General features: G+C 46.5%; 3 protein-coding genes across 5 annotated transcripts; all 3 read left to right on the top strand.

Moving 5' to 3' along the window:
• Positions 1-6,028: 6,028 nt before the first annotated feature.
• Positions 6,029-7,763, top strand: tmem256 (transmembrane protein 256). The gene is made up of 4 exons (XM_003977540.3): positions 6,029-6,184; positions 6,753-6,790; positions 6,895-6,975; positions 7,409-7,763. The coding sequence occupies exons 1-4, from the start codon at positions 6,103-6,105 to the stop codon at positions 7,550-7,552; spliced, it is 345 nt and encodes a 114-aa protein (XP_003977589.3). The 5' UTR covers positions 6,029-6,102; the 3' UTR covers positions 7,553-7,763.
• A 3,113-nt stretch (positions 7,764-10,876) lies between these two features.
• Positions 10,877-23,852, top strand: tmem102 (transmembrane protein 102). 3 transcript variants are annotated; one of them, XM_011618731.2, is made up of 6 exons: positions 10,877-11,047; positions 12,285-12,496; positions 19,214-19,552; positions 20,189-20,382; positions 20,473-20,685; positions 20,767-23,852. In XM_011618731.2, the coding sequence occupies exons 2-6, from the start codon at positions 12,295-12,297 to the stop codon at positions 21,364-21,366; spliced, it is 1,548 nt and encodes a 515-aa protein (XP_011617033.2). In that variant the 5' UTR covers positions 10,877-11,047; positions 12,285-12,294; the 3' UTR covers positions 21,367-23,852. The 3 variants fall into 3 exon arrangements, with proteins under 3 accessions (XP_011617033.2, XP_011617034.2, XP_029696252.1); XM_011618732.2 differs by having other exon boundaries at positions 10,877-11,057; XM_029840392.1 differs by lacking the exon at positions 10,877-11,047 and adding an exon at positions 11,064-11,852.
• Positions 23,853-24,568: 716 nt separating this feature from the next.
• LOC115250845 (ADP-ribosylation factor-like protein 13B) lies at positions 24,569-26,820 on the top strand. The gene is made up of 8 exons (XM_029841079.1): positions 24,569-24,575; positions 24,987-25,230; positions 25,341-25,446; positions 25,547-25,740; positions 25,944-26,034; positions 26,122-26,204; positions 26,274-26,388; positions 26,469-26,820. The coding sequence occupies exons 1-8, from the start codon at positions 24,569-24,571 to the stop codon at positions 26,571-26,573; spliced, it is 945 nt and encodes a 314-aa protein (XP_029696939.1). The 3' UTR covers positions 26,574-26,820.
• The last annotated feature ends 414 nt before the right edge of the window (positions 26,821-27,234 follow it).

Below are 27,234 nucleotides of genomic sequence, written 5' to 3'. Positions count from 1 at the left end.
TGTTGTTTGTAAGAGGAGTTCATCGTTGTAGATGTGGCTGCTTGGCGGAGCTTCAGTTTCACAGCATTGCTGAGCTGCAGCACTTTTTTCGCATATCTAGAACATAAACTATGTTAGTAATTCATTTATGTGAACTGAATTAAAATGACATAAGCTATCTTTGGGGAACTGACCCCAGTCATTAATGGTGATTAGGTTCTATATTGGATGCACCAGAGCAAATCTCCAAAGGACTAAAAAGCTGCTTAGGTTGCTGTTCGTGCTAAGATTTTCTGCATTTTAGATTTGAGAATACATCATTCAGTGTAGAGACTATATATACAGACAAAGCTATATATAAAGACAAAGCAGAAAAAGTCTGTAAGTCTGAATTCCACCTGATTACCACCACGCACTGGTGGAATGATGAAGGCGTAGCAGCAGTGGTATTTCCTGCAGGTGGAGCGAACACAAAAAAGGCTTCAACATGGCCTCCATTATGCAACAGAAAACATTCCACAGTAGAAGTGCTGTCTGGATACTTTCCTTTGACAGGGCCCAAATGAAAAACGTCTCTTCCTTGGATCCTGCAGCCCATCTTCCACCCTTCTCTACAGGTTCAGCACTAATAAGGCCAGAGTTATATATATTTAAAAAGACCCCTCCACCCCCACTGTGATGCTGTTTTGCAAGACTGTCCTTTTTTTTCCCCGGTCTTTGCTCTTTCTCCTTCATATTTACATATTTCGCTAGAAATCTACCTGTCCTCAAGCCTCTGGGCTGAAATTTTATCGAAAGAAAACCTGCCTTTTCCTTCCGTATCTGAAATCTCCAACCCCCCCTTCAGAAAAGTCAGCTCTGCTTTCCTCCATTAATTAACTCCTCTGATGGAATTCAGGCTTGGGGGGTACTGATCACCTTTTGTGCTACCACGGCGGTGCCATGCTAGAATATTAAAAGCCTTGTAATGCCAAACTTATGGACGCAAACATCCATCTCTCTCCTCCTCGTGTTTTAGCTCCCAGGGTCTAGGAGCTATGAAGGTCCGCTCAGTGCTGCAGGAAGGTAAACATTCAGGAGGGAACTCGTTAGAGCAGTGAAAGCAGAGTGGAGGAGAAGGTTAAGTGAGTGAGATGGACGACCAGAGGAACAGCCTCGGAGGATAAAGCCAGGATGTGACACCTATGGTATATCCAAGCTGTGCCGTATCCCTGCGGTGAATGGTTTGCAGGATATGTTGCCAACCTGATGCTGAGGTTATCTTAATTACTCCTCCCCTGTTTTTGTTTTGCTGGGTAGATCTGAGAGATTACTGGCTAGATTTCAGCGAAACGTGGTGGAAGGATGGGCAATGAGCCACTGAAGGAGCCATTACCTTTGGGCTGGATCCAGATTCTGAGATGAATCTTAATTTAAGAAGCATCTTGGACAGTTCTTGGCGATTTCTTTTGCTGCTGTGTGTTGAGCTCTCACAGCCATTGCAATTACCTTTTCTATGTATATACATAAAACCTTTACCTAAACCTGAAACCTTGTGAATCATGATAACAAGTATTACTTGGTCTTAATTTCTTTCTGAAGGACTTTATAGCAGTATGGCCTCAGTCATTGTAATGGCTAAAGCTGAAGCAGGTATCAAAAATTAGAGTTGTAAATTTTAAATTTAAATTACATTTAAAGTTGTTGATGCTTAATAGCTTTGGCTGACTCTGGGAAACTTAAGTGGAGTCTCAGCCATCCAGGGCTTAAGCTCATGCTGTCTAAATTCATGCATTAATTACATTACATAATTAACTTGATTCAAACTTTTAACGCATAAGCAGCACATGCAAAATTCCACTCACCGGTGAGGACAGAACCACCTTGGCCGAGGCGCAAACCCTAACCAACCTACTTCATGATTGTAAGCTTGAGTTAAAAAACAAATCCAAGACAAAACAGTTGTTTTAAGCCAAAGGAAACTTTAGAATTCTTTGAAACCTGTGAGACATAACTCTTCTCAAAATTATGTATAAGGAGACAAATGTCTTCCAGAATCATCTAAATCTTCTTGAAGAAGCACTTTAGACTCGCACTTAACCAAACAAGGCGGATCAGGATATAGATGGCTAAGATAGTTGATGTCATTACAGGCCCTTGATCGTGCCACGATGTGCCAACTGTGGCACGCATGCCTCGGATTGCTGACCCTCTGCTTCACACAGTAACACAGAAAACTGATGGCATTTTCCCTGAGAAAAGTGATCATCTTTGAACACGACTCAATTCTCCATTAAAGTAAATGAAAACATTGTTTTCAGGTTCTATAACGCCATCGGTGCAGGGGCACATATTCCATCCCGATGAAACCATTCCCAGCTTGGATATTTTTTAGCCTAATTGCCGCCCGTAGCTAAATCCTAACCATTTGCATCGATCTCCTTTGAAGAGAGATGCAGATGAGCTTAATGAGAGTGCTAATTATGCTCGCTCAGTGTGGGAGCCTTGCTGTAACCACAGCTATGTGTGTGTGTGTGTGTGTATGTATTTGAAATGCATGCCTGTGCATGCCCGATTGTTTGTGCATGTAAATTCAACGAACAAACAACCTGACTTTATATCAATCAGTGAATTAATTTTAGAGAAAACAGGCGATGATTTTTTTGCCAAAGAAAGAGGGTTGAGCCATCAAAAAAAACAAAAAACTGCATATTTGCTATTTTTTTCTGTGTTGACATGAGAATTGGGACGAATAATATTGTGTGGCGTGTCGGTTTGTACCTGGGGCTGTTTTGTTCTGTTGTGTGTGCGTGTGTGTGCATGCGTGTGTATGCTGCAGGCCAGCACAATGGCAATGACTGGTCTTGACCCCCCCCCAGCCCACAACAGCGTTGAAGCCCAGACAAAATATCCTTCGACGGGCCTGTCTCTCCCTCCCTCCCATCACTCCGCTCCCTGAAAATGATGTCACAACATGGCCGAGCGATGGAGCCGCAGCATGAAAAGCCACGACATCGGGGCACAATATTTACATTTGCAACTGAACATCTGACGTGAAAGCACTCTGACTGATGGATAATTGGCTTCTCGGAGATGGTCCGCGAACGGTGAAGGGCCGTGGCTGTCAAAACACATCACTGGTGATCGCAGATATGTCAAATATCAGCATCTTTGAAGGGGGGGCTCTATCAGTGGAGTGGAGGCATGCCACCCAACAGGCAAGGATCTCCTCACGCATAGCATCTTTCACGTCCCTTCGGGAAGTCAAGGTGAAGTTGCTTTGCGACTTCCAACTGCGTTACCAAGTTAGACCTGTCGGACACTCAGCAATAATGTTCTTCGATCTCACTGCGATGTTTTCGTCCTTCCTTCAGAAATAACAGCTTCATTTTTTCCAGGCTGTACATGTTGATTCTCTTATAAAAAAAAAATAAAACAGAAAATAAGACGTGACCCTGCAAGACACAATGAAGCTACGAAGAGGAGAAAATTGGATTTTCAAAACAAGCCGCTGCAGTGAATTAGACTGAAAAGCTCTATAGAGATGCACATATTTGCTCTTTAGAAATGTACGAAAGAAAACAGGTTTTATTTTCTGGATGGTAGCACTCAAGTAGCAAATCTCATTTTTCAGGTAAGTGTTGGCAACTTTAAACTTCAGCTCTTCTATCTTTTGGAGGCAAGTGTTGCACTGTTTCTCCAGATTTACTTGTGAAACTGTGGCTACTTTGCAGATGACGTGCTGCATCGGCGATTTTCAATCATGTTCAGGGGGCTGCACGATGGTTAGCACTGTTCCGGGTTCCAATCCACATTTCTGTGCTCCTTGTTTTTGCACCGGAAGGCTTTGGGAATGGATTCAATGGATTACATGCGTATTAAAAATCTTTATGTCTAAAAGTCGGGTTTGTTATCTTTGGAGTCTGAAAACATCAAATTTCTTTGGTCCAATCTGTGACGCCAATCCTGTAGTCTGACTAGTCTGGGTACAGGACCTGAGATAATCCAGAATTGCAGTTTACCCACACAAAAACAGGCTTAAGGATGAACCACAGTGACCCACAGGTGGTGATGCTATGTAATCAGAAAACACACTCTTTTACAAACAATTACCAGCTTATGAGAGTTGTGGGGCTATCTGCTAGCACCATAACAAGGTAAGACATTTTTCTGATGTCCTCACATCTCAAAGTTGACAGTAACAAATTCCTTATGCTATGAAGTCACTGCGGTCATTATCATAAAAACTAATTTTGTGGCTCATCTTCTGTGAAACAATAGTAAAACCGCCACAACTACATCTCTGTTCTTCCAAGGAAGTGCACCCCAATTGCTGCGTTTAAAGAGGCTAATCTCTTACATGAGCTGTGTGTTTCCTCGATCATGACAAGCCCCGGCCAGCGGCACAAACAATCAGCGGATATCAGACCACGTACGCAGACAAGCCTTCCTTCAATTTGCTCTGAGTTTGTGGCGGAGAGGTGAGGCACTTGCCAGGGAAGAGAGGAGGGGATAGGCGGGCGGGCCGAATGAAGTGAGATTGATGCTGGCTGTTGGAGGAAGCTCACAGCACACGGCAACTGGGACTTGGAGATAATTTGCTACTTGTCTGTGAAAACAAGATGTGAAGCCATACTTGATTGTTGTTCTTGCTCTCCCATCTGCCGTGGGCCAGAATGAGAATGACCTGTGGTTGAGGACGTGTGCGTACAGGTGTGTATGTTTGTGTGTGTTCTGCATGCAGGCATTACCTTGCTCCTTGCCAAATTAAAAAATCCACAAGTGCATAAAGACTTGCACTTAAACTCAGAAGCCAAGCACATGCAGACACACGCTGCTTACAGGTTCACCTCACAGGGGACGATGAAGACTTGTGACTCATCGGGCTTAACTTTTAATTAGCTACAAGGTCATTAAAATGTGTTAATTATGTGCACTGTTAACGTGCGCGTCAAAGTCAGCTAAGGACGAGGCTTGGCAGAAGTGGCAGCCTTGCAATTCACAGAAATATTGTGTGAACCTGTGTAATTCCGATGTGATGAGTGTTAGAAGCACCGTGTGCACTCTTTGCAGGCACATGCACTCTCAACAAGCTTTGACATATGACAAAGCAATACAGCACCCCCTTTTGGTGGGCTCTCTGCAGGGAATTGTTCCATCAAGTGGTAACATCAGCACTGTAACACTTGATCCAGCAGGAAGAGCACATTAAACATGATAAGTAATTCAGTTAATCTTGCAAAATGTCATATACCGATACAGCTACAACACTGTCGAAACTATAATTCACTGCTGTCGCAAAAAAGGTAAGCATAACCCCTTTTGGAGGCAAGACAGGCAGGCCTTCTGTGAAGAATATCAATTATTTATACAAAAGCCACACAATAGCAGCTATAATTCAGCCCTCCTATGAATAATGCATTTCAAATGTGTTGTTTTGACCAAAGTTGGGGTAAATTTAAAAAAAAGTACTTGAATTTCTTCCCTTCATGTAAAGGAGAAGTTAGTAGGCATGAGTCTTTTCTGGACATGTCTCTCACATTACAAAACACACCATATCTTATTGTAAAAAAAAAAAAAAAAAAAAGGATTTGGGAATATTTAGCTAAGGGGGAAAGTCACACACACACACACACCGTCCATCCATCCATCCATCCATCCATCCATCCATCCATCCATCCATCCATCCATCCATCCATCCATCCATCCATCCATCCATCCATCTATCTATCTATCTATCTATCTATCTATCTATCTAATTGGCCATCGGACTGAAACTGCAACATGAAATCCGCCATGTTGGCTCAAGCCTACCGGCGTTGTAACGTGTAATCTGATGTTGTATTCAAGGACGTAGCAGATTCCTGTAATTACGACCACTCCGGTACGTGAGGTACGTGAGGCGGTCACTGTCATATGTTTAGTAATTGTCTGACCCACTATGTCGAAATATTTTTGTTTTCATGAGTAAGCGTCACAGAAACAAAATATTCATATCCTCGAATATTGAACAAAAACTTTTTTATAACGTAATGGTATGTGACTTTGGAAATCAGGAACCTTCAGACGCCGGAGCTTACAAAAAGACAGTGAACGCACCACAATGGTTGTCTTCCGCTTGTCGGACGCTCGCAACTGTCAGGTATGAACGCGTCTGTTGTCGTCCGGAGACTAGCGGCTCTGTCAGGGGCTTCGGCGGTCGGTGCCGGCGCATACGGCGCTCACGGTACGGATTCGCACATTCACGCTGCTCCGGCTTCATTCCACCGTTGCGGCTTACAACATAGGAGCCATTTCGACACCAGACTCCTTTGCATAAAACAGCACAAATTCGACTCTCTTGACAACTTAGCTAGCTTTCCAACATTAGCATCCGGCGTTTATACCCGATTTTAAAAGCACTGGACAATTCGTTAGTGCGATTATTGACATGGCTCTTGTCATTTACGTAAAGTTAGCAGTTGTGTTGAAGGTGACCTGCCTCCACAGTGTGTCACATGCAGCAGGCATGTTTTATTAAGTGCGCCACCCTTAAGTTTCATTCATTCAAGACCACGACTGCGTAGAACTGGAACGTATTTTGCCTTCATCACCACCTACAGAACACTTTTTCCTCTTCCAAACTTTCAAAAATTAAATTCTGATACCCGCTTAATCTGAAATAACCATGAACACTACATGGCCATTTGACCGGTGATTATCATCCTCAACACCCTGTCCACTTATGAAAGCTTAAAAATTGTGGAAAAAAACTAAGATAAAGTTGCGCAATTCTGTCCAATATCTTGTTCCAGGTTTCAAAAGCAGCAACCCTGATGACTACCGAGTTGTGGTACGTAAATGTGCACCTTAATGAGCAAATTATGCATCTTTAAAGGTGTCTAGATAATTAAACCTTGCCTTTATAGATATACATTTGTGTTTCTCCCTCTCCAGCTATTTGAAATCGCCAACAAATACCATTTCTATCACAGCCTGGCCCTGCTGGGGGCCGCCCATTGTCGCAAACCCGCTGTGGTGAGTATATCAGCCTAATCGCTGCTCCTGGGGCTGGATTCACTTGAGTGTTCTTTAAAATTGAAGTTGCGTGATAGCATCAGCGTGTCCTCACTTAGAACACTGGTGCTTCTTTGCACCGTAATTACGGAGGCTGCCGGCTGCGTTTAGCGCCGTCCCAGTTGCTAAGAGCGATGGAGTGATGAAAGTCTAGGAGACGTTCTCTTTCTAAATCACAAACTCTTTCTCCTTCTCAAGCAAAGCTCAATAAAATAAGAATAAAAAGGTTAATACAGTCAAAGTGAACTGCTGTGGCTCAGAAAGGAAAATAGCCTGAATGATGAAATAATTGTGACAAAGCCGTTAATTGATTGACAAAGTCAGCAGCTGTGGATGCTAGCAGAAGGAAGCTGCCCTTTCACAAACAGAATTTCTTTTTGTTCCTTCCGTGCAGGCTGGTGGACTCCTGCTAGCGGGAATGGGGATGTTTTGTGGCTCTCTGTACCACCAGGCCCTGACAGGAGACCCTGGCATGAGCAAGGCTGCCCCTTATGGGGGCATGGCTCTGATGGCGGGGTGGCTGGCAATCGTTCTCTGAGCGGGAGCGATTGTCGGACTTGTTTCTGCCGCACCCTGTCCTGACAATAGGAGATAAGTCCACAGCGGGATTATCACTTTCCTTCCGTACCTGCATCTGGCTGATGCCGCTTCACAACTTTTTACTGTTTTTTTTTTTTTTTTGTTTGTTTTTTACTGGGTTCCAATTGTGGAGGTTCAAAAGTGAAATAAAAATGGTGAAAACCTAAAAACGCTTGTGTCAAACATTTTTAAAATGCATCTTTTATTTGTTCTCTTCTTAAAAGCTTTTGCAAGTATTGACCAAGAACACATCTTTCCTCTATCATTGGTGGGACCGAATCCATCGATTTCATCTGCTCACTTGTTCTTGTTCCTTATACGACACAAAAGTTAGAGCAAATTTGGAAATTAAACCTCATGTTTGTGGACTCACTCTGCTAAAGAAAATGAAGACATTCTGTAATTTAGGATTAAAATAGCAGCTGTGTGCCTGAAAAGCGTCGACATGTTTGCGTCTTTTCTAGCTTGATGAGCAGCTCAAAACGCCACATCTCTAAATTTTAACCTGGTGCTTCTGCAAGTTTCTTCACTGTTTTCTGCTGCCAACTTCTTCCAAAGCTAATTTGACGGGCTGCGTATCCGCACGAGTGCACTCTGGGTGGAGCAGCAAACATTTGAAATCTGGAACTGCAGATGAGGCCCAGTAATGCCAGGGATGGTTGAACGGGGGCATCAGCTCAGGTGAATGATTCCGTAGGATTCCCCACCGATAGCGGCTCAAGGAAATCCCTCTTGCACAGCTGAATGTCTCGGCGGCCTCCAGCACTGGATCCTCAAGTCAGCAGAACACTAACGAGTCCATTACTGGTGACCTCTGGGCTGCATCTGTGCTCCCAGCCGCCTCGCATTCAAGTTGTGAGTGAAATCCACTGAAGCGCTTGTTCTCCATCCCAGCTGGAGCATCGTCGTACGCAGAAAGCAACTGGGCAAAGTTCTGGGTCGGGTTTTTCCTCGCTCGACGCCTCGGCCTCGGCCTCGGCCGGGAGACGGAGGTCGCTATGAACGGATGGAAAAGCTCCACATCCCACTGATCCGGGGAATCGGAGTTGCTCCAGGTCCGGATTGGAGGTCGCACAGTAATCAGGGGTTGACCCTCATCGGGTACATCTGAAGAGCCGCGTTAGGAGTTCAAAGGGAGAGTCGCGAGATTCTTTGATGAGATCAAAGCAGGTGCCTGCAAGAACAGAGTGGAGGAGCATACCCGTCATCACACAGGATATCTCGACGTCTCAGGATACCACTATTCCTCCAGAAAACGGTGGCTTAGTTTTATTAGCAGGAATTTATTTACCCTGGGAACAAAAATCCTGCTAATCTGAGCGGTGCACCTCAAATTTCTGAAAGGCGTTTGACAAATTAGACCTACTTTTGTTCTTGTCCTTAATTTTTTTTTTTTTTTTTACTTTTGTGTCCCACGTTTACCGACAATAGCTTACATACAGTAGCGTACATTGGCTCAAACATGGAGGGTAAACTGAGTGTTTATCGTTTACAAATCATCCCCAGAGGTTCCCGCCTGCGTATGATTGTGTCGAACGTCAACCCAAAAGTGAGGTCAAGGTCACACTGGATTCCGATACGGGTCACCTTGGGCTGGAGACGTGGTTGTTCGGATGTGTCTCTCAGGCGAGGCCTAGCCGGGACTCCCGTAACTTTACGAAACTTTCCACTTTAATCTACACGTCTCTTCCTGTCGCTGAACATACGGAGCAACCTCTTTCGCTAGCTTCCCTCCGAACACCTGTGATAAAGTAATCAATTTCTGCGGTTCCCCCAGTTCAAAATGAACAAGGCTCTAACGATCTAAAGTGTTCCACCCCTCTCATTTGTGGGGTAGTTTAAGGGTGCAGACTGAAGGGGGATTTTTTTACGGTATCAAACAGAATGCTACAAAGTTGCGGGTTCAACCTTCGCGCCTCACCGAGCCTCAGATAGGGAAGCATCAGAGATACAGTAGATATTGTTAATTGTATCTCTGGGGACGCCCCCCCCCCCAACCCGAACCCCCACCACACATCTCTAGCTTCCTGCTTTTTTCCCCGGTTTGGGTCACATTGCTTAATGTCTTGCGTCAGGTGAGATCGAGTCTTGAAAACCAAGGGGCCATGATGCCCCCACCCCCTCTTTTTGCCCCTCTGACGATCTTTTCAAAATATGCTGGTCATCAGACAGATTAGCCTCTCACTCTGGTGGACGTGGGGGCTCCTGACTCGCTCCGTTCTTGGCTTTACACCCAGCTGCTCCATGGTGCTGATGGACACCCATCGGGGGGGGGGATGCACTGCGGGGATCCACCGTTGTACCGTATCACCATCATGGCTATCAGCAGCAGCCGTCTCACAGAGTAAAGTGATGGTCACGGAGTGCTGTTATCCAGCTGGGGGGCTAAAGCTAGATCCTTCTGGGGGAGTTGGAGCTGCTTTAATGATTAGCACCCATCGAGATGCCACGTTTAGTGGTCGAGGGAAGTGGATCAAATCCTCCTGTTGACAAAGGAAGTCGTCACCTTGGCGATGTTTCCAGGTTGATGTAGAGGGGCCCCAAAGTTAGCTCGATGCATACTTCGACTAGAATTTTGCCCAGCTTTTACGTTTATTTCTTTATTTTTAACGTACACATCAGCTTGTCCTATAAGGAGCTGGTAAGAACCAGATTTTCTTCGGGACATTAGCATTTAAGGTGATTGTTTTTCTTGTTTTATCGCCACTCTAATTGAAGCCTTCCAGCTGGGAACAACAGTTTCTCCTTTTTTTGCCCCACAGAGTGAAAGTGTGCATTAACCATAAATCTAACACCGACAGATGTTGCCTCGCAGGTGCGCAACAAGCGTCTGCCCGGGTTAGCAAAGAAAAAGAGACCAAATTATGACATTTATAACCGGAAGGGTCACTTTCCTTCAGCTGAATTGTTACTTTATTGTGTTTAAATTGCTTATTTATCGGATATGGCCGCTCCGGGGTACCTCAAACTCTCGCTGCCACGTGCTTATTTGCATAGGAGTTGTTTTCAAGTGACCATTTAGTTGTTTAAAGTGTGTACGGTTGCTATAAAGGATGCATTTCAGGATCAGCTGATGCTTTTGCAGCCTCTGCTCCGGGGCTGTGCACACCCCTGCCCGCAGCGCACGCTCATCCACCCCGGGACTACACGGAAACAATTTTAATCACAGACCTGAGCTCACAAATCCCTTTTTAGTTTTTTTTTTGGATTGTCTGTGTGCGTGTGTGCGCGCGCGTCTAAGTAAATAGGGCGTGCGTGCGTGCCACGCCACTAATCCGTAGATCCTCAGGGAAGGAGCGTGATTTCTGGGACGGTGTTTCCAGGAGGGGGGGGGCGGTTAAAGCCCCGGAACCTGTTGGAAATGACAGCTGAAGACGGCGGAGGGGCGCGCAGGAATCACGAGCAGCTCACGCGCAGGAGATAACCGAGTCCCGCGCGGCTTCGCCGATAAAGGGTGTGTGAGGGTGCGTGAGCGTTCGGGATCTTTCACGCCGGAGGCAGGTTGCGGATGGTTTGGAGCGCGGTCGTGCGTCTTTGCGGGCTCCCGAGTCCGACTCGGAGCTCGCTGTGTCGGCGTGCGGTCCCGCCACCGCGTGTGTGCGCGTCGCTATAGGTTTATCCGCGTGTGTTATTTACGTGCGAGTGTGAACGTGCGTCTGCTCTCTCCCCCACCTGTCGTGTTAGCAGGCTAGCAGGCTAATTGGGTAAAGCTAGGCAATAGTGGCTAATAAAAGAAATGAGCTAACTGTGAGCGAGGGGCCACCTCCGCCTTATGTTTGCAACCGAACGGGCGGTTTATGCGGTGTTGTGCGTGAATGATTTGCATAAACTCAGCCCGAGTTTATGGAGAAATATGTGATTAGCCGTTAACTTTAGTGGGGAGGCTCGCTAGTTTTGCTCGCCCATTAGCTTAGCAGCTAAGGCACGCTAATTGACACAGTTTATACCATGTTATTTAACTCGGCTTAACTTTGTTTCCGAGTTACCATCGAATGATTTACTTTAGGGGCCTGATTAGACGTCAGTTGAAGCGTGTAAACAGGGGCTCACATGCCTTTAAACTGTGTGTCTGGCCATTTAATGCTAAATTCTGGAAGACTACTGGTGGAATGCAAATTAATCCTGGCTGTCTGCAGTAAAGGACGCGATCGACCAGTTTATAAAGGCACGACTCACCCAGTATAACCACCAGTATAACCACAGGACATTTTTAAGAGATCCAAGAGTGTTGCTACCCATAAAAGTACCTTTTATACCAGGTATAATATGAAAAGCGTGTTTTTGTTTACCTTTACTAATTGGTAATGAGCAGGATCTTGTATTAGCACATTATAGGTTTAAATGCTGTTTTAGTATTTATTATTTTTCTTACTATTGAGGAGCTGGTATACTAAAACAGTCATGTGTTGCTATATAGCGTAGCTGCTATTGAAATGCTGTCTTATTCCCATGCATATACCACAGGACTGACTCATAAGACGTCTTTATTCATATAAGGTTCTCTAAAACAAAGCAGATGCTGTGTTGAGGTAAAAACACGACGGATCAAGAACATTCTGTTCAACAAGTTGCAGATTTAGCTGCAGGATAAGTCCCGGGACAGACTAAATATCGCCCAGCGCTTGTTCTCCTTCAGAAAAACCTGTAAAACGCCGACAAACTCAAAGAAAAAGCGGCTCTTTTGTGCTCAGGGTCACGGCGATGGATTCCCTGATGAACGCGGTGGCGCCGCGGTCCCCGGCCCCCGCCAAGAAACCCTCGGAGGTGGACTTCCGCTCCGGGGCCGCCCTGGATCAGCTGTCGTCCCAGGTGTCGGAGCTGGTCCTGTTGGAGCAGAGGGACTTCGGGGACCAGACTGCCTTAGAGGTCCACACTGCCAAGGACTTCATCTTCAACATGCTAGGTACCCCTTCGTTTAGGTGCCCCTTCGTTTAGGTGCCCCTTCGTTTAGGTGCCCCTTCTGATGTGTGTCATTTTCCACGTGGTTTTCCTGGCCCGGCACGACCCCGTCCTTGCTCCTGGCACTGCGTTGGTTACTGAGGAGGGTTGTTGTTGTTGATGTGTTGGTGGCAGCTGCTCTGTAATGGCACACCTGTTTGGGAATGATTCTCAACCCCCCCCCCCCCCCCCCCCCCCATCCCTTCTCGTTGCTAACTAGGTTCTGCAGCATATGTTTTCCCCGTTGTCAGAACGCAGATGATGCTAAACCACATGTGTTATAGTCTCTTTCTAGTCATGTCGCCTCGATTTGTTTTTTCCCTCCACCATTAATGGTGCATGTAAGGGTCCCAGTATAATCCCAGTTTAAATGTGGGCACTTGTTTTTGATGGGAAATTTGGCTGAAGCAGAGAAAATGGGCTCAAATGGAGTCGCACTTCTCCGATAGGTGGCGCCCCCCCCCCCCACTGTGCCCAGTCCTCCCAACTCCTCTCTCCTGTCTGTCCCTCCTTTCATTTGGAAAGACTTTAGATCATCTTAGATCTTCTCTTACTCCTTCCCGAACTGCAGGAATAAAAATATCACCCTTTGTTGAGCTCTTTTTATAGCTGTTTCACAGCTGTTTCATTTTTCATGATTCCGGTGTGAAACTAGAAAAATGCGATGTTCTTTTCCCCTGCTGTTAAGGCCGTCCTTTTCTTTGGCATAATCATGAGCGGTTTGCAGGTTTTTTACACCCTCTGCCTCGCCGCCCCCCTGCTGTGTCAGCTCTGGGCGGAAAAAGAGTGGGAAAAAAAAGGCTTTCTCGAGAGAGGAGATGGTTTTTTCGCAGCTTTTGGAGCTAGGAATATCAAGCTAAGCGCACAGTGGGTGTGAGGAGCCACGGTGCTGGGCTCTTGAGCCTGCAGAGGGAATTTTTACAGTCACATTACCAAGGAACAGCCTGTTTGAGGACAGCCGCTTTGCCCGGAGACAAGGAAAAAAACTAAAATTCCGCGTCACCATCGGAGCAGATGATCTGGTGCCGAGCTCAGCTGAAACCCCCAAAGGCAACATTGTTCCCAAAGGTTCTCAGGGTCACGATCGCGTTTATGCATCATATCCGCTGATATCGAGTCCCAGTCCGATACTTTGGCGATACTTCCAAGGTTTGCTGTCCCAGCCCACCAACGATCAGCTGCCCCTCACCTTACCTGGAAGGTAAGCCCCAAGTCTACGGTGCGAGAAGCCTCGTCCTAATGTGGGGACAACTTGGACGTTTGGACGCTACATTTTTGAGACATCGGTGATCTGGATCTTTTCCACGTGACTCCGATCCTTTGAAAATTATGTGATTGAGCCCGTTTTCCAGTGGTGGGAATGGATTGGGGACATTCCTCCGTTATCTGTCCGATTGGTTGGGCTAACGTGATGACGACGCGTTCCCTACAGACCTATTGATGATTAAAGGACGACGGCGAGAGCTGAAAAAGCCTCATTTCATAGGTGACGCAAGAAAATTGATCTCCACGCTGATGTAATCAATTTGCATGTAGGGGAAGTGGTCGCTGTACAGTGGTTTTAGCTAACGCGGCAGCTCTCTCAGGTCCCGCCGCTCCGGGCCCGGCAGCTTCCACACGTCTTTTTTAGCCGGTTTGTACCGGTTACCGCTCTTGGATTTATTTCTTTTTTTCGCGGGTGGGCCTGATTTGCAGATTGACGCATTTTCCCCTAAAAATAGACAAATAGAGAGTAGAATTACAACCATGAGACAAAGTGAAACCCTTGAGGGTTTTTCGGTTGAAGACAACAAGACTTTTAATTTAGCCAAAAAAAGAGGCTTGGAGATAATCTAAATCTGGCCGGGAAGATTCACACTCCCAAGGGGCTACTGTGGTGGCTCAGGCTAGCTCGACAGCTAATGCTAGCTATGGATGCTAATGACGCCAGGTGCTGTGCCCTAGAATTAGGGTGGCCAACCGTCCCTTATGATATGGTATCATCATGATGGATCCAATAAAAGACACGTCCCTGATAAGGGACGCACTTTTACCCTGCTGACTCTACCTGAGACACCGTTATGTTGCTACGTCACTGTCGCAACAAGAATGCGGATCTCTCCACCAATAGAAATCGCTGTCGTTGCTAAGATACACCTGCGACGCTCCCCAGTGCGTTGCAAGAAAGAACGGGAAAAACAAACAGGGCTGGTCAGAAAATGCGAGAGAGACGTGATGCAGGGCGGCTGCACATCTGCCGAGGAAACGTCTCCGTTAGCCACCGCTGGATTGAGGCGGAGACGCCACGGAGGGACGAGAGACGTCAGGGTCTGTTGTCCACCAACTATCGCAGGAGGCTGATCTACCAGGTTTTAATCATCATGGATTTGATTGAACTGGAATCTAGTGGGGAGGCCCGGCCAAGAGTGTCACGAATTTGCTGTTGAACTTGTCCCCTCCGCTACGTCAGTATAACCAGCTGACTTAAGACCACAACTGTAGTAATTAGCGAGCTAGCTGGATAGCAACTGAGCTGGCACCAAATGTTTCTTTATCTGTCCAAAAGCTAACTAGAAGCTAGTTACCCCTGCAACTCCTCTGTCTAGCTAATTTGTGATGCGCAAACACGAGCCAGAACACAGCATTTGATTTGCTTGTTTGATTGGTAGCAGTTTCCTTGTTTTCTTTTCTTTTTTTTTTTTACTTCTACTGTAAAACACCTGCCGACAGAGAAAATCTACAGGCAGCGGTCGCAAAGAGGAGCCTGGGAAATCTAATGAACGAGAGCCCTGCTCCGAGTCACACACCTGCTGCTGACACACAGGAGCCGGCACGGATGCCAGGCTAATAAATTGCCTGTTAATGAAGCCGCCGTAGAGCTAGGTTGCACTTCCGCGCCGATCTCATTAAAACCTCGGCCAAAGCCGGGACCAGCGCGACACGTCTGCGCCGCCTCTGCGCCCCCACGTGCAACAGTAAACCTGCAGTGACGCTTTTCTCCTTCATGATAATTGCTCGTCATTTAGCGGAGGTTAGCATCGCGCCGTAGCCGGCATGAAAGCAGCTGCGAAAAGCTGGAAAACGCTGACAGCTTCCTGTCGACACCCTCAGCAGGTGGTTGAGATGCGCCGTATCGCTCCGTAGCTTGTTTGTAGCGTGAACACGCCGGTTTGAACGTGCTCCGAGCAGACTCCAGGGCCCGACACCAACCCCCCTCCCGTCAGATTCAATTGACGCCTCTCTGTTTTTCTTCTTCCAAAGCTCTATTTTCGAACTAATCTCCCGCTTTGATACAAATTCATAAACAGCGCGCAGGCAGAGTGCGTCACCTCTCCCCGTTTGAGATTAATCCCGCCATTAGCATGCGAGACGCGGTCGCGAGAAGCGTCGGTTTGAACGGCGCCGATAGCATCCTGCGCTACAACAGACGCGGCCGATTCCAACAGGTGGAATCCTGCAGTTTTAAGACCATTGTTCTCCACAGTTGTAGTAGAGCTTTGTTCTGAGGAGGCCATCACCACCTGAATCAGAACCTCTGCAGCATAAAGCTCACAGTTCTTTACAACCACAGATTTCTGGTCCAGGTTTTGAACTTTAATTTCACCTTAACTTCAAAGATCGTGGCAGAGGCGGCTTCAGATACAGATCTGATCCATATTGGTGAAAGTCTTGTTCATTTACATCGTTTAGTTTGGCCAAAAAGGGGGTTTTGGTGCAACATTTACTTGTGTTCCTGTTATTAAAATCTTACATCTGGGGGATTCCCCCACGCTGGCCTCCTGTTTTTTAGGGCGCTCTCGCTCAGATTTGATAGAGCGGGAAATGCTGAAAAATTCCACACCTTCACTTTTCACTTTTGAAAGCGGACCAAACATCTGGGAGAACATCACGCAGCTGTTTTCCCAAAACGAGCACCGGCTATGAAAGAGATATAAAAAAAAGCCCCCTCACTGAATATGACCATATTTTCCAACCTTTTTTATCTCTGCTCGTCTCCGACTTCAGATTTTGTCTCTTTGGTTCACTTCCCCTCTTTGGTTCACTTCCCCTCTTTGGATCACATCCTCCACTTCCTCCACTTCCTTCCTCCACTTCCTTCCTAGCGTACTGGATCCTTCAATCATGTGGACTTCAATATAAATCAAAGTCTGCTCTGGCTGCAAGAAGCAGCTAATTAACATTTTAACTTTTTCCATTTGCTAATAATGATGAGAGGCTGACAGAGACCAAGGCGACATGTTAGTAGCCGTCAAAGTGACTTGGCTAACGGAGAACTGGGTCTGCTCTGGAAATAGCTCTTATCAGAAAATGCTCCTCTAATGGAAATCTCCATTCAAAGACATTTCTTACAGGATTAGCAGCTGTGAAACCAGCCTGGACTGTCTTCACTGCAGCTGTGTGTCTGTGTGTGTGTGTGTGTGTGTGTGTGTGTGTGCTAGCTCGCGCACACGCTAGCTGGCAGGACAACGGCACGCCGCCGTCGATTTGAGAGTTTGGATTAAGAAGTAGAACACGTTCCTTGGACCAGCCTCAGCCTTCCACAGCCAGTGTGAAGATTGGAGAAGCTTTGCTAATTGATGGAGGTTTTCCTCCATTTAATCGAAGCCCCCGCTGGGGAGGGGGGGGCGCTCTTATTCTTCTTTTTATCACCCTGCTTCTTCCCCGCCGCTTTGACCCAATTTAGGGGGCGACGAAGACAAAAATCAGGCGAATCCTGGGTTCAGCCTCACTGGTTAGCATCTGATCTGTTGCTCCATCTTGAACGGTCTATTTTTTCCTTTGTTCTCCTCAGTGTTCCCCTTATTAGCCTAACTGATTACTAGATAATAAAGATAATCGCATGCATTTTTTAAAGTCCTATTTAGACGAGGTCTATAGAACTGCACAGCAGCACACTTTAGCACGGCTCATTCCGCCTTAAGCTGATCTGTATCTCGACGGCTACATAATTAGCATCACCTCGTAGCTTTTTCTGTCTTATAATTTACCGATATATTTAAGGACAGGGAGGACTGCAGGATTGGTTGTCTACATTTTTAACCACCGTAAGACTGATTTTGGCTCCTTTTGAGAGCAGAAACTACTTTATAAATATATCAAATTCCAATCTTTAGCGAGGCTGACTTCAACAGCAAGTCTACACAAGCGAAGCGAAACTTGAGCAGGTACCACGAGAGCCCTCGGAGCTCCCGAATAACTTCAATTCCCCCGATAAGGATCAAGCCGCCCTCATCAGAAAAGGAACGCAGCTCTCACAAGGAGAAAAGTAGATTTCTGCCTCTCAGCAGTGCACTTTCTTCCTGTTTCTCCTCTTGAACTGCTCCCGCTGAGCCTGTGTCAAACAGTCAAACAGTGCACATGTATATCAAAGCTAACAAAAGCAAAGCCCACTTTAATCTCTTCACTTTTAGTCTCTATATTTTCTTAGTTACCACTTTCAGTATTTTTCCACTCGGTTCCTTTTGAATCCCACTCACACGTTGGTACACCCACAGACCTGCCACATGCGGAACACTTAGCCGTTAGCTCCAGACCAGCAGATATTTGGCCAAACGATCAAAGCATTTTTTTTCTCTCTCTTTTTCTTTAAGCTTGGCAAAATCGTAATAATTTGACTCCAGTGCTGCAACTCCCACGGGCCTTCAAATCAGGGAAGTTTACAACAGCGATAAGTAGCCATAAAGGGATTTGGAGGCTGGAGGTTCTCGTATAAAGTGTCCAGAATGGAGAGAAATGCCCGTCGGCCTGAGGGAAGAAGCTGCTGCAGATGGGTTTGAGACTCAATAAAGAGGGTTGCATTTGCTCATTTCTGTCCTCTTTTAGCCATCTAATGATCTGTAATTGTCTATAAGGTAATTTCTCTTTGATGTACAGTCGTTGTCGAACGCAGCCTGGATGCTTTGGCCACGCCGGCGAATGCTAATCAACGCGTCGCTCTCGAACGGAGCCTTCCAGGCTGATTCTGCACGTCAATATTTCTATGGCTGTGGCTCATAAATCAAGGCCAGTTATCTCAGAGTTTCCTCCCCGAGCGTCTGAATGTTCCGAGCTTGTCTGCGTGTTCCGTGCACGTCTGAGGCGAGCAGACGGCCCGGTGGCGCCTTGGCAAGGACACAACAGACACAACGGTCTCTACCTCCCGCAGCACACAAACGCCAACACAACAGCTTTACAGGCTGAGGCGTTGGCCTGGCGCGCCATTGCTCCGCCCTTTTCATCAAGTATGCATCAGATGTGGAATTGGGACTGCTCGGTATCCCACAATGCATTTCAGCCGGGCCAGTGACAGTCGTGGCAACGGCGGAAAATACCAACTCCAGAGTTCGGGTGTGCAAGCGAACTTCCAAAGGAACATGCCGAGTATTGAGAGGCAGCACCTTACTCGACATCTACCAAACATTCTGGAGGGGTGGTCAGGTGACCATCATGTGACTGAGACAGGAAGTGACCATTCAAAATGTATATAAAATGGAAGGGAGCTAATTTCACTTGTCCAAACTTGCATTCACACTCATCAAAGTACCGTTCCGGTTCTTAAACTTGCCAAGGATGCACCACGTGACTGATGCGTGCTTGCCCCTCCCACTTCATCAGCTGCCCATCAACACATGTGACAGCTCGGGTCACTTTAAACAGATTTAGCCGTTTCTTAGCTTAAATATTGATGTTTATCTGCTGATTGACTGGGTTTCATGTCTTCCAGGTCTGGTCCAGAAGATTGACCAGCGCTTGCCCGTAGCTAATGAGTACCTGTTACTATCTGGTGGGGCACGGGAGGGAGTCCTGGACCTGAACCCGGAGGACCTGGGGGACTACGCGAAGGGAGCGGATTTTGACCTGGACTTCACTCTGTTGGTCCCTGCTCTCAAGCTTCATGACCGCAACCAGCCGGTCACTCTGGACATGAGGCACTCCCCGCCCTGCCACTCCTGGCTCAGCCTGCGCCTCTGCGACTCCAAAATCCTCTCCCGATGGAGCGTCTGCTGCCAAGAGGAGAACGGACTCTCCCCCGAGGAGGAGGAGGAGGAGGAGGGAGATACGGGTAGGTTGACCTGGGACAGTAAAAGTCAGAAATCAAGTGGAGTCGGAGAAAAATGTGGAAAAGGGAGCAAAACCGAGGCACGGTGCAGTTTGAAGCTGCATCTCAGTCCTGTTTTTCTAAGCCCCCTCAGACGGGCTGAACACCAACACTGAAACATTTATGTGGACAGGACGTCTTCCTAGACTGTTCCCTGATATTACTGCACCAAAATGAGAAAAGCCTGATTGATAGAAATCTCCTCAGCCACTCCAAAGCCATTCCACTTAAGTGCGCTTCCGTGTGCATCTAAATTGGACTGCGCTTCCTCCTCAATCCCGTTGAATAATTAATGCAACCGGAATTTGTGTCAACAAAGCAGTTTGAGGTAGTTGGATTATGGGTGGAGTTGAGCCCCCCCCCCCCCCCCCCCCCCCCCCCCCCCCCCCCCCCCCCCCCCCCCCCCCCCCCCCCCCCCAGGTGGCCATTTGCACTGTTTATCCTCTGAATGGGCGTATACTTTATGCTAGCTCACATTAATCTACTGACAACTGAGCTAGCTGGGAGTGGTGGTCCGGCCTCACGAGCCCTGGGGGAACACATGAGTCAGCAGGAACAGAAACCCACCCAAGCCCTCTTCCTCCTGCTCTCCTCCCTCAGGGAAAGGCGCCATCCCATCCCTGGGGTCTCCTCAGGCTCTGGACGGATGCTACTTTTCCCCCGCCCTGGTGACAGGCTGGTTCTGGGGGGTGGTGAGCGAGGCCGTGGAGGAACTGAGACGCAGCCCCCAGAGGGGGATTCCCACTCCGGATCGGCTGGAGAGAAACGGACCCCTGACCACCATAATCCTGCAGGTATACCTGGGAAGGGGGGGGGGGGGGGGGTCAATGTTTCCGGGAACATTCCCTGCGTGACGGTGATGAATTGTTCCCCTCCTCCCGCAGGCGGGCTCCAGCCGGGTCTTGTACGACCTGCTTCCCGTGGTTTCGTTCCGAGGCTGGCCCGCCGTGGCCCAAGGCTGGCTGACCGCCAACCACTTCTGGGATGGGAAGATCACGGAGGAGGAGGCCATATCGGGCTTCTACCTGCTGCCCTGCTGCTCCGCTCTGGGTGGTCGTCCTGACCGGGAGTGGAGGCTGGCGTTCTCCCGCAGCGAGGTGCGACTCTGCCTCTTTTCTTTTTCCTCGACGGCGCTTTGTCTCCGGCGTGTTTCCAGCCGTCTGTTGTCTCCCTCCCAGGTCCAGCTGAAGAAGTGCATCCCCTACCCCATGGCTCAAGCTTTCCAAGCAGCCAAAGCTGTGCTCGCTCGCATCCTGGCCCGCCCACGTACGGGCCTCGGCCTCTACCACCTACGCACCCTCCTCTTCTGGGCCTGTGACCGGCTTCCCTCCACCTACCTGTCCTGCTCCGATGCCGACACCCCCGGTCGCCTCCTCCTGGGCCTCCTGGATGACCTAGCGCACTGCATCCTGGGGAAAAACTGCCCAAACTACTTTCTGCCCCAGTGCAACATGTTGGAGCATCTGAGTGATGCCCAGGCGCTCCTGGTGGCCAGGAAGCTCGCCCACGTGCGCTCCGATCCCAGCGAGCACCTCCGGGCGGCTCTGGACCAAGCCCAGCAGGCGGGCCATCTTAAGAAGGAGCTAACGGCTAGCACAAATGGTCACGGGTCCCCTGGCCATCAGCCATCCAACGGCATCATCTCTCCTTCAGAGGACAAACTAGCACAGCGACTGCAGCAGCTGGTGACGGAGAACCCGGGGAAATCCATATCGGTGTTCCTTAATCCCGACGATGTCACCAGACCACATTTCCGCATCGACGACAAGTTTTACTGAAGCCGCCGCCGCTGCTGCCGCTGCGTAGAAATACACTGTAAGATGCTTTAAGGGGGTCCAGAGGCTGTAATCAAGTGTTGGAATGACGTTCCAGAATTTTGAACCAAAAAATTGTAAAAATATCCACTACACTTAGCAGGTGTTGCACAAATGACCTGTTTTCATCTGTCATTGCCACGGAGACGACGCTAACATCTGGCCTTAGGGGACTCACCAGCCAGGGTTATAGACACACCGTATCAAATAAGTGTGTGTGTGTGTGTGTGTGTGTGTGTGTATCTTGCTGCCTAACACTTTTGATGTATTACCAAGACTACTAAAGACAGAGGAGGGAAAGCTTCTTGATTGCTGCTTTTCTCCTTTTTTTTCTATTTTAGATCAAATGAATTTAAACAAGGCGTTGCTGATGTAACTGAATGTAATGTTCTGAGAAGACCTTGAACAAAAAAGAAAACTTTCTCTGTTGTGAACACTTTATGCCCTATGCATCAGTGATGGCATGGTTTTTTCCCTTAAAATCTCAGGAATAATCCTTCTAACCCCTTTTGTAATGATGAATTCTCTTTTTATGAGCGTGCTCCTTCTATTTTTAAGTTGCATTTCCTTATTAACGGGAATGTAACGTTCCAAAGAAGTTATCTTTCCAGAAACTCGACGGTTGCGGTCACCCTGCCATCTGAAATGGCAACGTTAGCATCGGTTTGGTTAGCATCTGAGCTAAAACGAAGCAATGAGCTAGTTTGTAAATATCCGAGTGAGCCTTTTCTGACATGTAGCTCAGCTCTTTCCCATATCTGATTAGCATTAACGGTTTGGTAAATAGGCGCAGCTTAGTTAAGGTACAGACTCCATGCATCCCATCATGCACCCATGCTAATTCCCTCTTTATTCAAGAGGTTGGCAGTGACTTGCGCCTCTTTTCATCTGTGCTTGTTGGCCGATGCTTCCGACATGACTGACTCCGATAATTGTCTTGTGTGTTCTCCGCTTGACTGGTCTGTTTTAATAAGCTGCGTGTTTCTGTGTGTGTGTGTGTGTGTGTACGTGCACATGTGTGTGTAGCCAAACCCACACAGCAGAACACTGACAGACACCCAGATGCCGCCTGTTGAATTCTACCCTCGGCGGGTGCGCGTTGTCGGCGGGTCGCGCGGGCCTATCATCTCTCACCAGATGCGAGTCGTCCTCCTCTGGCCTTTGAAGAGTCAACATGGGCCCACTGGGGGGTCTGGCAGCTACCTCTCTCTGGCTGGAACTGTTTCCTGCCCCCCCCCCCCCTACTTTTTAGGACTGAAACTCTTGAAGCTATATTCAGGGTTTTTTTTTTTTTTGTAATTTCTTTTTTGGGGGTGGGGTTATCAGCCACATAGTAGCGTTAGTCATCTGCATAGCGGACAACCTGCCTCTTAGTTGTTTTTGATTGAAAGAATGGGGTTTTTAAAATAGGAGTATATTATCGTTTGATGCCGTTAAACAAGCACTAAAATGCTGCTCCTGTCACAAGCAGGGTGTCAACACTAGAAAGCACACTGTCAAATGTGGCCAAGTTTACGGACGATACCGACGGAGCGCAGCGAACTCCTCGTTAAATCTGGACATTTGCAATATTGTGATGTGACACTACTGAGCGTGTGGTTTAAATTAAACCCAAGGTTAAAGCAAACCCACCAAAATGGGTCTTTTGAAAATCATTTAGCAGGAACAAAGGTCTTTTTGAGGTACTTCAATTGATTTGTGTCCGTCTTCAAAGTAGTTATTACTTGATACCTTAACAGGCCGAATTAGAGATTATGAGACACTGCAAACACTCGCTGTCATAGATTGTACATTAGTCATGTTTGTGAAAATCTGTTTTACAAGAGTGTGTAGATTCTACATATGCAATCAGCACCAAATTGTACTTAATATAACATCAAAGGAGGACTTATCTGCTCTACCATCACTTATTGCTTCTTGCTCTTCTATTTATGATTATTCTTTTTGCTGAACCTTTTTTGTATTAGACACTGACCAAAAGAACGAATGTATCCACCGTATCTCTCTGATCTGCTCTCTACTTGGATGTACATCAGGACAAATTTCTCACTTTTATCTGAAATGACATCATCCAGACTGCTTTAGATGAACTGTATGGACCCGTATTTATCAGCCTTTTCTCTTATTGAGTTTATATCAATCTTCAGCATGAAATAAATGATATCTGACCAGTTTGGAAGTAAAGTAACTGTCACTGAACGTTTTGCTTTCACATAACAGTAGTGATGAGGAAGAAAAACGATTTATTTATCTGCTGTTTTGGCGGCGGTTTGTTATAAGCTGCAGTACTCGACCTGGCCATCAGAGGTCGCCATTGCACAGCTTTTGTACTGTGCTGCTGCCACACTGTTGAAACCCCGCGATAGTACTGTAGAATCTCAGACACCCGCCATTCCAAAGTTATTAATATTTCAGGATTCCGCGTACATTAAACAATTCCTTGTCTGAAACCTTGGTTCTGTTTTTATTTTCCGCCCCTCATTTTTATATTGGGATGTGTATAAATGGGTGAGGTCAACATGTCGGATGCAGTCCCAGTAATGTGCAGAAGCTGAATGTCACAATGCAGATGTTCTTTAATTTGAAGTTCAGTGCTTTGAAATCAAGTTCATTTTGATTTCATTTATAGTAGATGAAACAAGCAGCTCATATCCCCACAAATTGTGACACCTTGTGCATGTTCATGAGGGCAGCTTCTGCTTTTCCTTTGAGATTATTGAACCTAAAACTAATCCCATGTAATTGGAAGATCAAAGGCTCCAAGATCCAGAAAATCAAGATTTACCGGTAGTCGTCTATTTCTTGTGATGTAATCAGCTTTACTGAAAATTTCCCAAACATTCATTCACATCTTTTCATCTTTCTATCACGTACCACCATTGTGCACCAATATCAGTGTGATCTTCAAAGGCATCAAAGCAAAACTTCATTGCTGTCTGGACTTCAAAGAGATAGTCACAGTTTTAATGTTGACGTTGTTTGGTACACGTTGACGTAAGTTTGGTACACGTCCTCAACAGAACTGTTCTCCAGCTTCCTTTCATTATTTCATAGTTAGTCTTGAATTTTAGTGTGTTGGGTTAATATAAGCGACGTGAAAAAGAAAAACAATCTTCTTCCCATGACTTTGACATTATACGAGTTCTATTCATTCTAAAATGAAAGTATGCCAGGTATGTCTTGATTGTTATCCCCTGACTTTATTCTCCAGGGAAATGGGAAACTGCTGCCGATGGTTAAATAAGTGCAAGAAAACCAGAGAGAGGTGAGGGAAATTTTCAGTACAACCCCCGATAAAAGCAGATCAGACTGAATTTCTTTGGATTCTGAACCATCACATTTCAAATTTATTGTGTTAGCTTGTCCCGTCAGATTTCATCTGTTGCTCATGAGCGCTAATTCAAGCTAATGTGTTTTTTTTATTCTCCTGTTGTGACAGAGAAGTGTTTCTTCTCATGCTGGGAGCGACTAATTCAGGGAAAACTTCCGTCTTGCAGAGGATGATTGGTAGCAATAATTAGCATGGCCTGCTCATGTCAATATTTCCCCTCAGCTAATAACGTTTTTTTGGTGGCTTTTTTTAGACAATGCCCAGAATGTGATGTACTTGGATGAATTTACTCTGGTTGAGATGGTCATGGAAAACTTTCAAGTGACAATCCTCAAGCCCAGCAGCCAGGAAACTACCACATGGAGCGAATTCTACGCAATAGCGCACAGTGTGATGTTTGTGGTGGACTCCGCTGATCTCAGCAGGATGAAGGAGACCAAAAAGACCTTGAAAAAAGTCATCAGCCACCCATTCATCGCAGGAAAGCCTATATTAATGTGAGCAATGCAAAGAAATGGACCGTGAGCTTGTGTTGACATACAGAGTTCACAATTAGGTAAAGAAATATATGAAAAATGTAAGTGTAACTGCAACTGTATGTTTTCAGGATCGCCAATAAACAAGATAAGAAGGAAACACTGAATAAAGCAGAAGTTGTGGAGGAGCTCCACCTGGAGGGGCTCGTCAACAAATATGAGAGTCCGTGTAATATTGTGAGCAGCTGTTCACCTGTATAGAGACTCATTTCATTGGGGAGGATGGATTTTTAAGTCACGTCGGGATCATTCACGTGCGGGTTTGTCCCTACACCAGATCGCATACTCTGCCCTTCCGGCCTACATCGAAATTGCCAACAAAATGATGAAGGATGGCCAGGAGTGGCTCTTCAATGTCCTTGACCTCAACTACGAGTTCATCGAATACCGTGTGCTGAAGGATCTGGCCACGCAGGCCGCTCAGAGAGAGCTCTTCAAAAGAGGTCGATTACTTGTGCAAGTACATGAGAGGTGAGGCAAACAAGTTGTGAGCAGGGGGAAAAGCCAACTTTGACACTTTTTACATTTATTCTTTAACTTATTTTAGTTTTGTCCTTTGAGGTATCAGGGTGAGCCCTAAATATTTCCGCACAAGTTTACCCAAATCAGTTTTCTGCCACTGTTTCTACTTGATTGGCCTATTTTTGATGCCAAAAACATCGTTCATACCGCAGGTTGATAAAGATGTGTGAGATGTTTGAGAGCGAGTTCATTCCAGAAGAGGAGCATGATGGCGAAGAGCTGCGGAGTTCCGAACGTTTAGCGGTGAGTAGGATCGACTTAGAGGGAGCCAAAGTTGAAGTTGATGTTTAAGTTTGTGAAAAGTATTGATGCCGTTTCCCATTCCCAAAGTTCGACCGAGGCGATGAGCTTAAAGCTGAGTCAAGGCCAGAGAAGAACATCTCTGCCAAGCCTGAGTACAAAGAGGAACCAAGGTTGTGGATTATCACAAGATGTTCCACTAGAGACTATCTTGTCTTGACAACATCTTGCTGTCTTCACAGATACGGGGAGGTTCTCCAGAAGGTGGAGGACATCAGCGGGCTCATTCCAGAAGAAGAGCCTGATACTGAAGAACCTCAGAGCCCCTTGTGGGTGCTTGAAAGTGTAAGCTCGGAGGTGCGTTATATTCTCAGCTCAAATTTCAGCAAGTGATCGAGCTCAGGCGAATCTAACTTTCCATGTTCTTCCCCGTTAAGGATGAGGAGAACAGAGGCGATTTTATCACAGATCATCAGGAGCTGCAGGAGAACATCAGGACCAAGCCTGATGGGTGTAAAGAGGAACGAGGTGGAGAAAGGTGACCAGGCTGACGTCTGGAAGACCCCCGGAGAAAGCTTTGGATTGGGTGGGTGGTAAGAGCTGTCCATTGTGTGACCATGATATCAAGAAACACAACAGTAACGATAACCCGCTCAAATCTGAATATTACATTTGTTTTATGGGTTGGACCACTACGATAATCCTCTAATCCACATATGACAAGAACTCCAAACGTCCCTCTTATATTCCTCCAGTGATACAGAAATTGCAGAGAGTCATTTCATAGCAAAAGAAAGTTGTGTTTCATCCACTGCTCCATCTAACAGTGCCGCCCCCGTAGACCAATAAAAAATGCAGTTCATGTCTTTCATATATTTTTTTCATATCAAATGTACGTCCCCATGGCTTGAATGGCCTATTAAAATTGGCCAATTCTGGCCCACGGGCCCCACGTTTCACAACCCCAAAGTACACTATTTTGTAAGTATGAGTGTTAAGTGGGGATCACTGTATGGTATTGACTGCACTCAATACATCCCATAATGCACTGGGAAAAGTAGCGTACGAAAGATAGTTGCGCAACAATCTGTATATTCTGTTTGCTCAAGAGAAGCTTGATATGACATAGATTATGAATTAACTATTAAATTAGTTATTAAAGGTACAGTAGTACATCACTACACATGTGTTTAATGTATTTTA

Source organism: Takifugu rubripes, chromosome 8 (assembly GCF_901000725.2).
Source record: "Takifugu rubripes chromosome 8, fTakRub1.2, whole genome shotgun sequence".
In the NCBI taxonomy this organism is placed as follows: Eukaryota; Metazoa; Chordata; class Actinopteri; order Tetraodontiformes; family Tetraodontidae; genus Takifugu; species Takifugu rubripes.
This window is presented reverse-complemented; position numbering and strand designations above follow the sequence as displayed.

What these genes read in the sequence shown, in the direction of transcription:
- tmem256 (XM_003977540.3), top strand. Translation starts at nt 6,103, where the DNA reads ATGAACGCGTCTGTTGTCGTCCGGAGACTAGCGGCTCTGTCAGGGGCT. An exon ending in CTGATGACTACCGAGTTGTG is followed by an intron (nt 6,791 to 6,894) that starts GTACGTAAATGT and finishes CTCCCTCTCCAG; the next exon opens with CTATTTGAAATCGCCAACAA. An exon ending in ATTGTCGCAAACCCGCTGTG is followed by an intron (nt 6,976 to 7,408) that starts GTGAGTATATCA and finishes CCTTCCGTGCAG; the next exon opens with GCTGGTGGACTCCTGCTAGC.
- tmem102 (XM_011618731.2), top strand. Translation starts at nt 12,295, where the DNA reads ATGGATTCCCTGATGAACGCGGTGGCGCCGCGGTCCCCGGCCCCCGCC. An exon ending in GGAGGAGGAGGGAGATACGG is followed by an intron (nt 19,553 to 20,188) that starts GTAGGTTGACCT and finishes CTCCTCCCTCAG; the next exon opens with GGAAAGGCGCCATCCCATCC. An exon ending in TGGCGTTCTCCCGCAGCGAG is followed by an intron (nt 20,686 to 20,766) that starts GTGCGACTCTGC and finishes TCTCCCTCCCAG; the next exon opens with GTCCAGCTGAAGAAGTGCAT.
- LOC115250845 (XM_029841079.1), top strand. An exon ending in GGAGTTCCGAACGTTTAGCG is followed by an intron (nt 26,035 to 26,121) that starts GTGAGTAGGATC and finishes CCATTCCCAAAG; the next exon opens with TTCGACCGAGGCGATGAGCT. An exon ending in GAGTACAAAGAGGAACCAAG is followed by an intron (nt 26,205 to 26,273) that starts GTTGTGGATTAT and finishes CTGTCTTCACAG; the next exon opens with ATACGGGGAGGTTCTCCAGA.